Source organism: Actinia tenebrosa, unplaced genomic scaffold (genome assembly GCF_029948245.1).
Source record: "Actinia tenebrosa isolate PJP-AT-01 unplaced genomic scaffold, QUT_ActTen_1.0 PGA_scaffold9__36_contigs__length_13948895, whole genome shotgun sequence".
NCBI lineage: Eukaryota > Metazoa > Cnidaria > Anthozoa > Actiniaria > Actiniidae > Actinia > Actinia tenebrosa.
The window spans coordinates 9,613,601-9,631,505 of record NW_028292586.1 but is presented as its reverse complement, the minus strand read 5'-3'; the positions used below and the strand labels follow the sequence as shown (position 1 = coordinate 9,631,505).

At 34.4% G+C, this 17,905-nt stretch overlaps 1 protein-coding gene across 1 annotated transcript in view; it reads right to left on the bottom strand.

Annotated features, from left to right (window-relative positions):
- The window catches only part of LOC116303052 (uncharacterized), a 38,280-nt gene extending 20,724 nt beyond the window's left edge, over nt 1-17,556 (bottom strand). The window contains exons 1-6 of the mRNA XM_031712498.2: nt 16,820-17,556; nt 10,939-11,081; nt 5,357-5,480; nt 3,972-4,087; nt 2,707-2,758; nt 1,760-1,863 (exon numbers count right to left, since the gene is read on the bottom strand). Coding sequence (XP_031568358.1) covers nt 1,760-1,863; nt 2,707-2,758; nt 3,972-4,087; nt 5,357-5,480; nt 10,939-11,081; nt 16,820-17,182 — 902 coding nt within the window. The 5' untranslated portion in view covers nt 17,183-17,556. The remainder of the gene's footprint in view (nt 1-1,759; nt 1,864-2,706; nt 2,759-3,971; nt 4,088-5,356; nt 5,481-10,938; nt 11,082-16,819) is intronic.
- Between the last annotated feature and the right edge of the window lie 349 nt (nt 17,557-17,905).

Below are 17,905 nucleotides of genomic sequence, written 5' to 3'. Positions count from 1 at the left end.
CTCCCCCTCCCCCCCCCCCAATTTCTTCCCCGCCGCCAATTGGGCTTCCTGTGTACACAGTTTCTGTAACTAATTCAAATTATATTATTTTGCAGATCATGAACTATGACTTTGACGATATAAGCCGATCTAACAGTTAATCAGAGGCTTTAAATCACTTTTAGTAAGCGCTGGGATGTCAGAGAAAGGCAAATGGGACATACCGTCCCTACCCTAGAAAGTCGTAGTCTATGATTAGCATATAATCCCAGGCCATTTATTTACGTACTCTAAATTCGATACGGAAATTCAGCTGTACCATAAATTTTGAAATCATATTGATATATTATGATATCGTAGAACTTCAGATAAAAAGGAAAACAATCTTGACTGTTCGACAAGGGTTTTAAACGCCGTTTAGTAAGCGCTGAACCGTTGACATATTGGATAGTAAACGGAAGGTATCAACTGACAGATAATGGTCAAGACTTGTGATACCATTATAACGAATACCGAGGTTAATAGACCACATTTTCGCCTTAAAAAGGTAAGAAATGCTATAACAAGTGTATTTTTTGGCCTGTAAAGGTAAAACAGTAAGAATAAGAGATTAGCCAGGCGAGATTCTTTGATTTTGTGAGTGATGGGAAATTATGGCGTATGACTTCGAAAGGTCAAAAATTGAAGATTTGAATGACCTGTCGCGTAACAAATATTTGTTTGCCCAAAGAAATGTTTACATCGATTGAAAGCTTGTTTCTTAAAGAACTAACCCTCGGAAGCTTGTTGGATTTGGAGCTTTATCGCATGGTGAAAATCGATTTTGTTTGGGGGATATCGTCAATCACCTAGAATCACGAGTCTTAAAACTAAGATTATTTATGTCACAAAAAGTAACTCAAATTTCCTGTAAGTCACGTAACCGGATATTTATATAGCATAGAACACGGTTTTAGGGATTTTAAGTTGATTAGAATCGATTTTTGTACCGAACTCGGTCGGTAAACTCAACGCAAATTTTGGCCGCTAAAATGGCGATTTCGGGAGGGCTTTTTAAAACGGCATTTTCTCAAAAATAAAAATATATTTTCCTTAAAAAACTATGCAGTGCATTTTGTGATATAATAAAGTACATCTGGACAAAATTTGAGCAAAATCAATTTTTCAACCGTGGCCGCGAAATATCGAATTTGTTTGATTTTTGCTGACATGCACTCTTAAATGCACGTGACTCAGTTTCATCATGCTTCTTGTGATTAAATGAACTTCGAGTAAAACTGACATGAGTTATTCAAACGAGATTCTGCATTCAAGGCCATAGTGTAGACTTTGATGCACCATGTCCGCTTTACCATAAAAAGCTTAGCAGAAATATTTAATCGATACAAACATTATCATATATAAAATCCATGAAAACAGACACAAAAAAATAGAGAACACGAGAATATTATACACTGGCAGACTGGCAAACTATACAGCATCATGACAAACACCGACCATGGAGATAAACACAGCCACCAATCACTGCAAATACAGACGCATACAAACCGGCTACAACTAATAGTAAAACGGAAAAATATACAGATGACTGAGATGACATACAAATCAAGCACAAACGAAGACAAATGTATAATACGTATGAGGTTAGCAACATGGCAGGCACCTACCTCAGTGGTTTAACTCGTTCGGCAATATTTTTGCTTTTCAAAGAACACCAAGGAGTACATCCGCTAAACATCGTATACCTTACTAAATGATATTTGTTTTTCTTAATTCTTACCTATCCCCCAACTCCTGTGCTATCGCCAGATGCTTGATATGATACGCCACTGCATCATTGTACTCCTTCAAGAGAGTATATGTGTTCCCTAGACTGTAGCATGCCTGTCATAGCGGCACAAAATCACTGTTAGATGTGTACATTGAGTTTTGTATTCTGTCTAAATAAAATAAAATAAATTTAAATTTTAAAATTAAAGGAGAGGATGAAGTTGAGTGGTAAAAAATTAGAAGCAATCCCTGGAAGAAAATTTTAAATGAATGTAGAGAGAAATAGGGATGAAATAATTCTGAAACGGCAAAATTCAAATAAGCAAGAGTCAATGTCACATTGCAGCTTGTTAAAATTACAGAATTCAATCAAAGACGAAAGCTTGAAGCATTTATACAGGATAAATATATGAGACATTTGACAAGAATCGAACATGAATCGGCAGGCAACTTGATCAGTCAGCTATCGTCGTTAATCAAGCTGAAACCCAAAACGGGAAAATATCGCATGTGATTAAAAAGGCTGAAACAAATTTCCTTTTAAGATATTTTTCATCTTATTGCCTTACACAGAAAACCAGTATTTTCATTCAGATTTACATATTTGTATTTCGCAATTACTTGGATTAAGTTAAACCCTATACGGCTGCAATCCTGATAGTTTTGACGATCCCGAAACTTGATCAAACCAGGGTTTCAAAGCGCTTTTTTCATTCAGGTATCGATATTTCATTTAATATTTTCGAATGAAAAAGAAAGATGAAAAAGAAAAAATATACTTAAAAGCAAATGAACAAACAAACCCACAAAACCACAATCAAAATATCGAAGGCCGATTTTAAGTGATCGTATTTTTCTTATCTTTCTTCGTGCGTTCGATTATTGATTTTGATACGCTAGGATTTAACCAGTCCTAGTGTGAATCCCACGATATCAAAATGGCAGTATTTTTCTTACCTGTGCTTCAATTGCACGATCGCCGAGTTCTTTTGATATTTGTAGTGTCCTCCTGGGAAAACAAGAAGACGAAATCAATGTGGGCAAAACACATCCCCAGGCAGGGTTTGACAGTGGTAAGCTGTCTGAAGAACTCCACGATAGAATCGAAACAGACATGACTAAAATGTCTGGCAAGACGAACCACAAGAGAGCTACACTGCTTCCTTACCAGGATGTATATCAATTTGAAGGTTTATTAGCCAACCAATCGTGATTCTCCAATAAAAGTTATCATTCACTCAACCAATTACGTCAAAGTTCATGCTAGTCAAATGATTAGCATTAGAATACAAAACATCAACAAGAGGAAAACCTTTACACGACTTTTCCCTTGCAGTTCTGACAAATTAGTGAAAACCTTTCGTTGCTGAGCTGTACGATGTCACAATATCGGCTTAAAGAAGATGCTATGAAGCGTACAGAAAAGAGAGTTGGCATCGGGAAAGAGAGTTCTACAACATGGCCTAAATCGAATGACAGCTTATCTAATCAGATCTTATTGGCCTTAGTGATAAACCAAAAACAATATCAACTGTAGCAAAGACTTTTTTATTTCTTACATTTCCCGAATGCCTCCCTTTCGCAAGTACCCATCATTAGATCGTTAAGATAAGCGAGGCTTTCGATCACTTGCCGCACTGACTAGCGCTCTATATCAATGGCGCCATTCTTCCTTCAGGCTTTATAGAATCTAGAAATTAAAGACGTGGAGAATCAGTGAAGGGGAATTCTTTAAGGTGTTCACAATTTTCTCAAGTTTTAGACGTCTCTTCCATTAATCGCTTTTGTTTTGTTTCTTTGTGTTTTTTTTTTTTTTTTTTTTTTTTGCTAAAATCTTTTAGGAATGATGAGTAGCTGGGAATGAAAGGGAGAACTGAGAGAGAGAAAGGTAGAACAAAGAAAAAGGACAAATCCTGGCGCGATCCTTGTTCTTTCCCATTTCCGCCGTCAATATGAATGTAGTGTTCCTTTTCCCCGCAAAAATGCTTGTCCAGTTTCACTGCTTGTCATGCTCAGTTGTTGAGTCCGCAGATGTCTATTTATCCAAACTTATGAACGAACAAGGCATTAAGAAGCCTTCTTTCAAGTGTACTCTCGAGAGACGCAATACTTAATTTGTATTTAGAGGCTAGAATTAAAAATCAGCAAGATTTGGAACATCATCAAATAGTGGCCGAAATAAAGTAAAACGTTAAAATCGGTAAACCATACACAACACTTACTTGTAGTACTCTGCTGCTATCTCGAATTCTCCTAAGAAAACATGAGCATTGCCAAGGTTACTACAGGCTCGTCTTTCAGCGGATTTGTCATTAAATTCTCGAGCGATAGCTAATCTCTGGTAAAGAGAAGAAGAAAGAACAACACTACGTCAATAATATTAGCCAAAAATTTAAATTTTTAATTCTTAACATACTAATCATCATGAGTGGTGATTCTAAAAAAGAGTCATCGAAAAATGTTTAATATCGATACCTTTCATCTCAACTTGCCTTAATTATACCCTGCGATCCAGAGGTTATATTTTGCTTCCTATGGGTGTAACGAGCGAGCGCCCAAGGCCGCCGCGAGGGAGCGCGAAAGAAACATTTTTTTCTCCTGACTTCCGTTTAAAGCATGCATCAATCGCCGGAACGAGAATACTGAAATAACCTCTGGACGATCTCTCTGGACCCCAAGGTACCTCGATTACGAGGTGAAATTTAAAAGATTCGATCGTCATATTTTTTTGAAAGTTTTAACTCTAGAAAATGACCCAATAATTGCTTAGCATTTAAACTTCAGGTTGAAAATTAGAAATTTGAAATGTTGAGTTGGGCTACGAGTGTGGACCTTGTAGCCTACACCTTATTATGTGAAATTCTATTCACCCAATTATGCACAAAATATGTAATTTACCCATCGTCAGAATTATTTAAATTAATATTGCAAAGTTATAGGTATTATAAAGTACTTCCAAAAAACGAAATAAAAAGGGAGGTCACCGACTTCGTTTTAGGGCTATGAAAAGAGTTTAAGAAATTGGAAATCTTGTTTGATATTTTGTTCATCAAAACATTCGAGTGGCGTCATCACAATAAGCTCACGCACTAAAGTTATGCCACTACGTCAGTAAGTAAGGGTCAGGTCAAACGTCGAAGTTCAGATGAGTCGAACCTAATTGAAAGAATGGATAAGAAGGCGGTCTTCTTTAATGTGATAAGGTTCGGCTCATGTGAAGTTCGACATTGTAACAGCCAAATCATAGAAATTCATTTGAGCGTTTTAACTACTTATAATTTATTCTGTGTGCTATTCTAGTTTAGGATTAGGCTTAGTTATATGAATTTGATGTTCAACATAAAAACCAAAAAAAAGCCTATTTATCTTTTGCATGGTAACCCCGATTACATATACATACGATTACAACCCTGTACTTTCCTTCAAACCTTAATCGTCACAGCTATACGATATAAAAAAATACGATCCGTCTGAAAAATACTTCAACTGGGAATACATAACTTACCGTTACGGCTATAACGGGAGAGATAATAACAATAACACTTACAACTATATAGATGGAAGCAAAATTTCCTAACCAGCAGAGAAAGGCAAAATTTGTTCTTACCTCCTCATGAAACATTATTGCCAAGTCAAAATTCCCCAGCAGGTAATGTGTGTTGCCAAGGTTTCCACAAGCTCTTCCTTGGGCTGCCCTGTCTCCCAAAAGTTTGACTATGGAAAGATTACCTCTGAAACAATAATTCAAAGAAACTCCTATACGTTGCAAACTTCAGTATATCCCAATTTTACCTCACTATACAGCTGATAATGCAAGCCTAACTCCCATATACTGAGGAGTATAATTGAACGAGTTACTAGTTATTCCTACTCTTTCCCTCCTTCAATACCATAATTGAAACACTCCGCCCTCCCTTACTGCCTCGATACCCTGTTAGAAGCACTTATTACCGGCAAATTCCTTCCCCTCTCAGTAGTTTGACACCGTGGATTGGTAGCATGTGCGAGTTGCCCCACACTTCCCAAAGTGACGTGGTACCATGTATCAGACACATGAAATACATCGGCTTTTCAGCCGTAATACGATGTTTTAGGAACTAATAAGCTAGCTTATTAACTCTCTTCTTGGTAATTTTAAGTTCTATTATTTCCCAATAAATCATAAAATACCGTAGCAGATAATCAAGTGCATATCATTGATACAATAATTAGTTATAAAGTAGATCTTAATAATACTCGACTAACCGCTTTTGTTCTTATCAATGCGTAAGAGAGAGGATACATTTATTGGATAACAGCATCGACTTATCCATTGGTTGAAGAAGAATTTATCCATCGGATAGCGCTATCCACCCTTCGTACAACCAGGCCCAGAGGACAATTGTCATTTCCCAGAATATCTTTCGGTCATATGCTTATCATATTACCTTACCATGCATATTAAATTATCAGGCGTTTGCACATGACAATTGGTGGGTACAAGTACATATACGGTGTGGTACTTTTTACACTGACCTGGCACCCCAGATGACATTTCATCGAAATAACTAACACTTATTGAATGGGACGGAGGGAAACAGTGTGTTTTGTTGTCGCGAGACGGCGATGTTTCACGAGGCGAAGCCGAGGGACTAGACCCATATAAAACAAGTTAGAGCACATCAAAGCCTGGCGGTCAAACCATTTTGTGATCCAAATATCAAAATTTCTAGTCAGTCAGTTTGTTTTGAAGACGCGAGCACATGACTTTTCGAACTTGAATGATAATTTTATTACGAAAAAAAACCTTTTTTGCTATGAAGAAGCCGATCTCCAGCATAGCCGAAACGTCAAGTCATGCTTTCTCACTATTACGCGTGTTTTCGGTAAAGACCTTATTTCAGTATCACACTAGCATTTGTGTTGTGCTTTCTATTAGTCAATTAACGATTTATTAAAATATCGAATGGCATGCAGATTGAACAATCTGAAAAACTTGACAAAGTTTACAGCAATGAAATATATTGTATATAGTTTCTTTTGTTTCAATAAACCATACAACATTCAAGATGTCAACCGTCAGAAATCTCTTAGCATAGCCAATTTCTGACGAATGCTTCAATTTCCATTTTTTATCTTTAAACCTCTTGTAGCAGGTGGTTCCGTTAAACCACTCCAACCAGATGCAGAACGTAAAAAAGTAACTTATTTGGTCTTATTTATCTTCTACTATATATTACATAAGTATTGCACAAAGTCAAGTTAATAACGTATTTTCCACAAAATGTAAGGGTTAAGAAATCGTATTTAAGCATATTTTACGTTCTGCATTAGGTCTCTGTATAAATGTATACTACAACCTTCCTGCAACCATGTGTGTATATATATATATACATATACAGTCAATTGCATAAAGGTTGCAGTTTTGAGATACGCAAATGGGGGGGGGGTAAGGGCGCTTGGATTAACCCTGGCCCCCCTCCCCCCGTCTCCGCGGTCCCTGTATAATATTGTTAAAAGCGCTTGGATTAGCCAAAAATTGCCACAGAGCAATGCATGATAGGTTTTTGAAAACGACTCTATTGCAGAAAAACTTTGAAGCGTTGTGACTACATTTTGCATTTTATCTGATTTGAATTATTCTTTAAAAAATGTGTCGAAAAGCGAGTCCCAGCTCGAGTTCTGACTCGAGTCCTGGCTCGGATCCTGACTTGGGACTTAGTTTATCTCTACTAAGTAGCATTCAGATTATCGAAAAGTCTGGAGGTGATATGGATTAAAATATAAAACATAATACCATGCAAAATAGCGAATAACAAAACACTCGCTTAATGTAAAATGTATACCTAGATAAGGAACGGCTGTTTACAGGCTGCGATGGACAACAGCATTAAAAATAGACAGTCGCTGACTGCACGTGGCTACTGCTGACAGATTTATAGAAAATGACTATAATAAACATGAATATTGTAGTAGTTTGAACGTTATTAATTGGTTGTTTGGAAAGGGTATTATCAATTATTGTCAATTATTGCTTAGATAATGAAATAGAATAAAAGAGCTTCGTGATCACTGATTTATTGTTCTAGAAATTGTTTTACGGTATGAGCAAAATCACCAATGATTAAAGGCATAAAAGAAACACATAAACGATCTACAGATATCAAACACTTATTGGAAGTTTTGTAACATAATTATCATTATTGTCATTTAATAATTTTCAAATTCACTGTTCACATCCGATAAAATCGATCCCTGGTTGCAGATGCAAAATAAAATACGTAAATACAGACATATCACATGGAGAGAAGGAAACGACGTATTATATTTCAATCGATGAAAATTCGAAAAGCAACCAACTCGAATTGGTCTCGAACTGACACGAACTCAATCAAATCGAATCGAAGAATCGTCGAAGTACCTGAAAAGACTGATCTGAAGAAACATCAAAGATTACCGCAGATTCGTTTGTTCAATGCCGTCTTCGAAGACTCGTCGAGGATTAACGGAAAAGACTCCTTATCAATGTTTTGCCCTTCAGAATAAGACAGGATACCGAGTACTATTTGGTCTAGCCACCACGACCATGAATTATGGCTGAATCGAATTGCAACGACCATGAAACTATCACCATCACCATCCATCGCCATTCGATTTGAGCAGGCATGAACAACCTCCGAATTTGGGCTTCCTGTGCATCTGTTACTCACGGACACTCACAACTCGATAGTGAAAATATCGATACAAAAAAAAAAAACAAAACAAAACATACATTAGTCAATGGCTTCTTAACCCGATTCAGTTCACTAAAATCACCAAATGCCGTGCGACCCTGCGTATTAGTCGTAGCAGTAGCCGCACATAAGCGAATTTCGCTCAGGGATACGAAGAATGATGAACTTGAATGTATATTCGATATTTAATTCGCTACTTCAAGCAAAAAATACATGCTGAACAAAAAACCATGAAAATGACCCTCCAATGGGGTCAATGCCTTTTTTAGGCACACAAACATTCAGGACTATTACGTTCCTATAATTCCGGCGGTCATTCAAAAATCTATCACAACCCAATTGATTATACATCACCATATACAGTCTCCTTGCAAACTACAGTATGATAGTATCATAAGAACTACGACTATTCCTTAAGGCCTTACGTTCAAACAAATATCATCCCAAAGTATTTGCTTCATGCATACTGACCTAAATGGACTGACCCGACAAGATTAAAGGAATGTTACAGAGTACATGCAAATCGACTGTAAATATGTAATATCATATACTTATCTTATCAGTGGAGTCTTAGGTACAAGCAACAGAATTGCGCGCGTTTAGAGCTGTTAATAAAAGGTTCGTTATTGACTAACTTTACCTTTTACCACCAAAATTGATACGTCATGAGCCAAGCTCGCATCCCAAGGCTAAGGCGGTGTCTTCATTTGCGCATTTATCGGCCAATCTACATGGCGTGACGCACTTTGGATGACGTTTAGTAACAGAACCGATACAGGAAAAGTGTGATATCTAAATAACACTATAGGCATCCAGTTATATTTTAAGAATACAAAATACGTGTCGCAGTTTTAGTAGACAAAACATCTCTGATATTTTAACTGCTTGTTACATACTTTCCTTTTCGTTTCCGAGGCAGTTTATAGATTAACCTCAGAACAATTTGAGTTAACAAATCAAATTTTGAATAACTTGATTCAAGGTTTATTGTCAAAATCGGCTACAAAAAAAGAAATTAAATAAAATGAAATTCGGGCCATTATTTTTAATGGACAGAGCTATTAATTAAATTGGAAGTAATGAATGTTGGAAAAAACGAAACTTTAAATCCAAGAGAAAAAGCACTAGTGAATCTTTCAGTGCCTGAATTATTCGAGTTCATTGGCTGTATGTATTGAAAATTATAACTAGTTTGTCCACTAATCACGCTATGAATAGCGACGGGGCCCTCAGGAACCTTCCTCGGATTAATACAATACTGTGAGTTACATATTTTATGCCTATCATAGCTTCTAACTTTTTTAGGTATTTCGGAATTAAGAATAGCTGGAACTTTTTTCACGTAATGAACCGTCTATCTATCTTGCATCATCTAGTAAAAACTACGAATTTTGATAAAATTAAGTCAAGTCAACTGTTTTAGCTGTGAAGTTAAACTGGTCAATAAACAAACAAATTTGCTACTGCGCATCAATTTCACGCATCTCATTTTTTACTATATTTGCGCAAAGGCAGCCCAAGCAATGTTCTTGTGTACAATTTGCTTTAAATGTATGAGGTCAATCTGTCACGGTACAAATGTAACAATTGTTTTAATAAATCTTGACAAAAAACTTTGACAGGTTTTTTGTGTTTTAGTAAGTGACTGTATGAAGTTTGAGCTCGACCAGGGGCTTTTTTGTGGAGATTTTTTCAAAATTTACTCTATTTTTCTCAAAAATGTTTCTGGTTTTTTTTTATGAGAGAGAAAGCAAATTTTTAAAAAAAACCTCAGCAAATAAGTCAAATAAATCACTAACTAAAACACAATAAATTTGTCAAGATCTACACAGAGGGATGCAATGGAGTTTACAGTGAGGACAGCCTTATGAACACAGACTTGATTGAGGCATTCTGTAGATTAGGTTTCTATGAAATCCAGCTGAAAGTCCAGCTTCCTGAAGATACAATATATTATGGTAGAACATTCCAAATGTGTACAATACAGTACAGTTGCAAGATTATCAAGAAGATTTTGTATAATTTAACCACATATTGTACACATTAAGAACATTGCTTGGGCTGCCTGTGTGTGACCCATGTCTTTATTTTTTATATTTGAGTTTTATAGATTTTTGGCAATTTTCATATTTGTATTTATGAAGAATTCGGTAAACGTGAATCATGTAGTCCTCTACTTAGGGTGCCTTTCAGAAAACTACAGCTGTTGTACAATATAGTCAAATTTCATCTAATGTACTGGGGTGCCACTGCAAGTATCTAATTATGTAAATCAAAGAAATGTGTAAAACCAGAACAACATATTGTACAGTGTAAAATGAAACAAAATAGGGTAAACTCCAACCTTTTTCATGATTTCTACCTTCTAATGAAATAACTTTGTACTTAGAATGGGATTAGAGACAAACTTTACCACATTTACACCTCCATAATAACACTACAAATGACTGTAGCAATAATGGGAAATTAAACTTACTCATAGAACTCCACAGCTCTCTCTAAAGAACTTCTTACTTCTTCTGGGAAATCACCTGGATCTTGGTTAAAACTTCTGCCAAAATGCTTGCCTTTAGCATGATAAATATTTCCTAAGTTGTACAGAGCCCTTGCCTCACCAACCTAAAAATGATCAGATGATTCAGATAAATCAAAAGCAAAATCAACCAACAAGAAATGAATAATGAAATTGATAAGGTATCACAGTGGCTTATTGCCAACAAACTTTCAATAAACATAAAGAAAACTAAATATGTTATCTTCAGAACTAGACAAAAAAGAATTGATAATCTTGACCTTATAATAAAAATTATGAACAAATTAAATGTAAACAAAGTATAAAAGGCGTAATTATTGACAATCATCTATCATGGTAAGATCATACTGACGCTATTGCTTGCAAAATATCTAAAACTATAGGGATTATTTCAAAAACAAAATATTTCATTTCTGAAATGTCACTCTTTGAATTGTACCACTCATTAGTTAACCCATACCTGTACTATGGTAACCTTAGAAGACTGAATGTCTTACAAAAGTGAATTATTCGCATTATCACTAAATCACCATTTGATGCTCACAAACTGCACCTCTATTTCATATACTGACTCTTGACAATATACATTCATTGCAAGTAGCTTTATTCATGTTTTCTGTACACTCTAATTCTATTCCAAATACATTTCAAAACATGTTTAATAAGAATTCTGAAATCCACCAATATTCTACCAGACAGGCTAATGACTATAATGACTATTCTATTGTCTCTTCTGGTCCAAGATTGTGGAATTTCACTTCCCAATGACCTTACAGTAAGTCTAAACAAACATGTCATTACCCTGTTTTAAAAGGAATTTTAAAAAGCATTTAATCAATTTAGTCAATACATAGTATAAAACACTGATTGATTATTTGATTGAGTCACTACTTCTGTTTCTTGATTTCTATCGATAAATAGATCTGGAATAAATGTTAATAAATTTAATTTAACACCTTTTTTTCTTTGACAATCATTGTTTAAGGAGTATAATACTGTCTAGCTGACCTTGGTCATGCAGCCGATGACATCATTCTGTCTTTTCTTTTATATATAGATATTCACAGACGTATTGCCTGAATGTCGGTAAATATAATTATCAAACTCATTAATAATTCATGAGGAAAAGACAACAGAAATCACGACCGTGAAGAGTGTTGTAAATCTGATACAAAATTATGTTCATTTGCATAAACTTTAAGTTGGATTTTCTTGGACAGTCATTTACTTTAATTTTGAAAATTTTAGTGAAACACAAATAAAAGGAACTAACCTAGACGTTTGACAAGCAATATACAGTATTCGTGTCCGTGTTGTATCCGATATACAAACTCTCAGCTACTCCTCAAGCTTGTATATCTGATACAACACGGCCACTCATACTGCATACACTCAATTAAAGAATCGTTGTCGGGTTCAGAAACATAGAACATAGAAGCTGAGACTGAAATGGCACATGAGAAGTACGTTAATTAGATGCATGCTGTGACCGGCGACCCGTGGAATCATCCACTGTTTCTAATAAGTGTTTGGTATTCTAAACCGACTGCATAGATGGTGTAAATAAATACATTATAATATAATTATGTCACTTTCCATGTGCCATTTCGGTCTCAGCTTCTATGTTATATGTTTCTGAACCTGACAACAATTCTTCAATTAAGTGTATATTACATCTAAACTTGGATGCAACTTTATCTCTGATAAAGTTTTCCTTATTAGTATTCACTATTAATATAAAGAATACTAATAAGGATGTAATCTTTATTTAAAAATATTATCCTTATTATTTGTCTTCTTTATAAATATAAGAATACTAATAAAGAAAGGTTTAATGCATGTGATGTGTATGGTAGCTCCAATAGGAACAAAGAAATAAATTCACAAATTTAAAATGTCTTCCTACACTTGTTTTGCTAGCATTTACTTACAATCTTACATAACAATAAAGACACCTTATCAAAATTGGTGAATTCAACCTGATTAAGTTTGTCTCACAACATATGTTTCAGGTGCACAACTTGAAAGCATTTATCATGGCAACTGTTTGTAGCTCTTCTTGCCAAGGCTCAACATTTTTTAAATACTTCATATATATTTGTTGATACTTGGGGTTAGTAAAGAGCCTTAAAGAAAGAACATGTCGCTAACCAAGCCATGCACTAGTTGTTTATTTCAAAGCGGATTGTTAAGAGCTATATTTTAATAATCATTGATTAAAGCAAAAAAGACAATCTCTATAACACTCTTTTGGCTTATACCATGAGGAATCTAATGAAAATCTTCTAGATGTGTTTCTTAAATGATCATAATTTTTAACAATGGAGGCTTAAAAAAATGGTGACTACTTTTGTCCATGCTCAAACATAGTGAGTATCAAGCATTTTAATTTCAACAAAAGAAAACGATTTTAAGTAATCCAGGATTGTTAAAGAGATATTTTGCTAAGGTTCAAGTATTATTGATAAATGATCATAAGCTTTTTCTAAGGCACATGAGATTCATAGTTCTCGCTTTCAAAAACCAAATCCTTTCAAATAAAAGCTTATTACAGTTTCTCTAGATTTAACCTAATAATAAAACTTGAATAAATACAAACGAGGAATACATATCAAATTGAAAATTTACCATAATTAATGTCTAGTATGTAATTATAGTTTTAAAAAACTTTCTTTGATGGCTATTAAGAAACTTTCATCACATGAAAGTCTTTTACTTTGAAGTTTTCAGTTTTCTGTGAAGTAAAAGGTCAAATAGGCCAATAGTCTTCCTGGAAATATACTGTAATACAGATTTAAAATGCTTAATTTTCCCTCTGTTTTTTTTTTTTTTTTTTTTGCTGGCATGGCAGGGAAGCAGCATGCTTTTGCTTAATGTGCAAACATTCCATTATGTATTCCACTTGTCATGCATTTGGTATCAGATTTATCCCTAATAATACTCCTAAAATTGTATCTCTTTAAAATGCCTGGATATCCCCATTCTTTCTTTGTGTAAATTATAAAGCAAATGACTTTTTAAAAATAAAATTGGTTTTCAAAAAAATATGAATAAAATATTTATGTACCTAATGAGAAAAAATATAATTAAGCTGATGAAACTGAAAATGTATATATTTTATAGTCATCTATTGGAATCACGGTAGTAGGGGCATATTTTAATAAAGAAACAGTGTCAGTCATTTAGGATAATTCAAAATGAAAATTAATCAAAATCTTTTGAAAAAAAACAACAACACATTTTTGCCTAGCTTTAGAACAACCTTGACATCATCACTTTTTCATGATTTTTAAGCTGTAATTCCTAACCAGATTTTATCAACCCTTTGAAGGATTAAAGTAATCCACATATTTATATTAAAATCAAATTGGTTTTGTATTAGTAGGCACCATCCTTAAAGGATATTTGTGATTTAAAATATTAATTACCTACAGTACACACAAAGCTTTGCATATTGATTTTGTAAAAATGTACCCTCGTCTAGATGTATTGTGGTAACGTCATATTAAGACCATCATGCAAACATATGTTCCAATTATTATCACATCAAAATATTTCATTGATGTCATATGGTATGTGCACACAAAAATCAGCATCATGGTAGGACAAACTGCTGGACCAAATTATAAATTCATAAGCCACTCTTTTGTCATAGTTATATTGTGTATTTCATGCTGTAGGAACTTCTTTTCCAGACTTATCATATAAGTACATATGAGTCGTATTTAGTTACATTACTAGTGGCTATATAAAATTGCCAGAGAAAACTGGAAATTACACACCCATGTAACAAAGTAGAATTTTGATGTAATGGAAAGGATGAAAGCCCTTAGTGCTATATTAATTTGCAATGCACTTTGTTATGTTTGTGTTTGAAAGTTTCTTTTTTAATCATGCCATACTTAATTACCTTTGGCACAACAGGCCTAATTATTTAGTTTGATATTTTAAGATTTAGAGTAGCAACTACTGGTATTGTGTTAGGTTCAGAACAAGAGTAGAGCGGTGTATGAATCTGGACACATCATCAATCAATGTAGAGCATCGGCAGCCCCTCCTTAAAACTGTAAAACCTTTTAAATTAATAAATCCAATTTTTCTTCCCAAAAGGTTATACATGTAAATGGATAATATATGTATTGACATGAAGACAGTAAATATGTGTGCACTAAAATGAGCTGTACCTTAACTGTACTATGATACTTGATACAACACCACTTAAAAAAGCTGAATCTCAACTGTACTATAATGATACTTGATACAACAAGCACTTAAAAGAACTGTACTAAAGATACTTGATATAACAATGCTTTTGGAAATAAATGGCTACAATGTATGGCATGTCATTGCTCCTCCATACTTAAGACTAAAGTTTACAGTCAAAGGTAGATAGAAAAAAAAAAACACAAAAAAAACTGGTCTACACTTCAGATGATACCTACATACTCATACATATCTTTAATAAAAATCCTCACCCCCCTCCCCCCAAATAGACAAATAGTACAGACTTTTGAAACAGCTATTAAAACTTTAAAAACAACTGAAACTGTTAGAAAAATATCCATCTGATTTTCATTTGACTTCTATTGTACATTCGAACGAGATTATTTCACCACTTTCTTCATTCAAACAATGAGACACTGGATCCAAAGGCGAAGTGAATATCGGGGAATATTTACCGAAACGCGAGTCTTCGAGCGGCGAGGTAAATATTCTTCATATTCACTGAGCCTGAGGCGAATAATTGTTTTAGCACATACCAACTTGTGTACAGAGTAACTTATTTTCATATACAATAATTCAATAAAAACAAACAAACAGAAACTTGTAGTTTGCGTAACAAATTCACACAAAACTTTTAGCAAAACTTTTAGGCCATACTTCATTGCCTTTTTAGTATTAATAGGAATGGCATTTACTTTCAATTTTTCAATTTCCACATCGGAAATCGTAGCAAAACGATTGTCGGCAGATGCCATTTTGTTGCTGACTCAATATTCCGAGATTCAAAGGTGAATATCGTACAACTTTCACCTCCAATTAACCAATGAGCACGCACGTTCTTATAAGAAGTACACAAGCTGGTATATGCTAATATCAAATATCAGTAATATCAAGTAATAAATGCTCAGCCAATGTAAATTAGTATTACTTTCAAAACAGTTTTTTGTGTTTTTACTAAGCAGATAAGTAAAATTAATTTATGAAAAATTGAATCCACAATGTCCATTTAATTATTAACGTCATCTACATGTACAGAAAGAAGTTATTCAAGACAATAAATAATAATCATTAATTATTACTACTAATTTTATGAAAAACGTATTAAAGCTTAACATATTTATGGATCACAATAAAATAATGCAGAGTTAAACCTAAAAAACTTTTTTCATTCTTTATTTGTGTAAAATATTTTTAAAAACATTTTAAAGATAATTGCGAAATTGTCATTAAGCTTTGATATAGTGTTAGAAAAAATGTATAATTAATCGTTGGTGACTTTTTAGTTCAAGACAATCCATGTTAGTGTTTTTGGCATTGAACATTTAACTTAACATTGAAGCAATGCAACGAGGAAACTCCATTTGGTACCACTAACACAAGTTGATTAAACCAGTTTTATAGGACATTTACCCAGTTAGAACACTTCATATATATCTATATTGTTTTATATAATTTACATGAAATGATGAACTGTTTATGCACTAAAGCCACTAAAGGTATGAACAAATCTTCCCCTGGCTGGAAACCAAATTATCTTAAAAATGCCCCTAAAGTTTGCCCTTCCCAAAGAACCAAACCGTAAATATTGACAAACAAATACCTTGTCTCCAAGTTCTCTTGAAATATCCAAATGTCGAGTACAACACACGATTGCTTCGTCAAATTTCCCTAATACTTTGAGAGTGTTTCCAAGATTTCCACTTGCTTTAGCCTCTCCAACTCGATCACCCAACGTCCTTGCTAGCGTTAAATCATGGCGATGAAACTCTAAGGCTTTCTCGTATTCTTGAAGATAGAAGTAAGCATTTCCTAGTTGACTATAAACTGCACTAAGAGTTTTGAGATCTTCGGTGCCAACTTGAACGGCAGCTTCGAAGAAACTCACTCCTGCTCTACAGTCACCGGCTTTGCACAAACGCTCCCCTTCAAGAGCCAATTCCATGCATGAAGCTTGAACAGCCATTATTATTGCTTATTAGTTGAAGACGAAAAAGCTAGGTTTTTGACGATGAAGTGGATAAATATGAATCTCTTTCAGAGTAATTGTAGAAAGATTCAAAATATTAAAAAGGCGGTCAACTTTTTCCGTAAATATGCAGTAAGGATTTTTTATGAACGATGGCATCCCTGGCCAGGGAACAATAAAAAGCAGATCACTGCTGAGATTGTGGAACCACAATCAGAGAATTCCGATAGAAAACAAGTTTTTAAGTATGTAAGAAGAACCTTAGACTGCCATAGTTATTATCCCAAAATTTGCATATAATATTGTAGAGTTACGCAGTTGGATTTTTAGTAGGAAGACAAGTCGGTTGACCTGATCGGGCTCCTCATTTACATCACAAAACAACTCTGTGGGACCCAGGGTTTTGTATAATGACAATAAGGCCTGGTCAGTATGTAAATATTGATCTTTTAAATATAAAATATAACCAAAATTCAGTGTGTATGCATGAAAATCTTTGATATTCTGATACTGAAACGTATAATTACGATGGAGAACAATCGGAGGTCAAATAAAATCGGAAAAGAAGAGAGATTGCTGAAATGATAACGTGACCCATATACGTGACTTGTAACACAGAGATGACGGTCAACGCCGAAACAGGAGGTTGTCTTCTAGGTTTTTGCGGTTGTTTGGTTAAGGCAATCAAAAGTTTATTTCGATATTCCTACCCCCAAATTG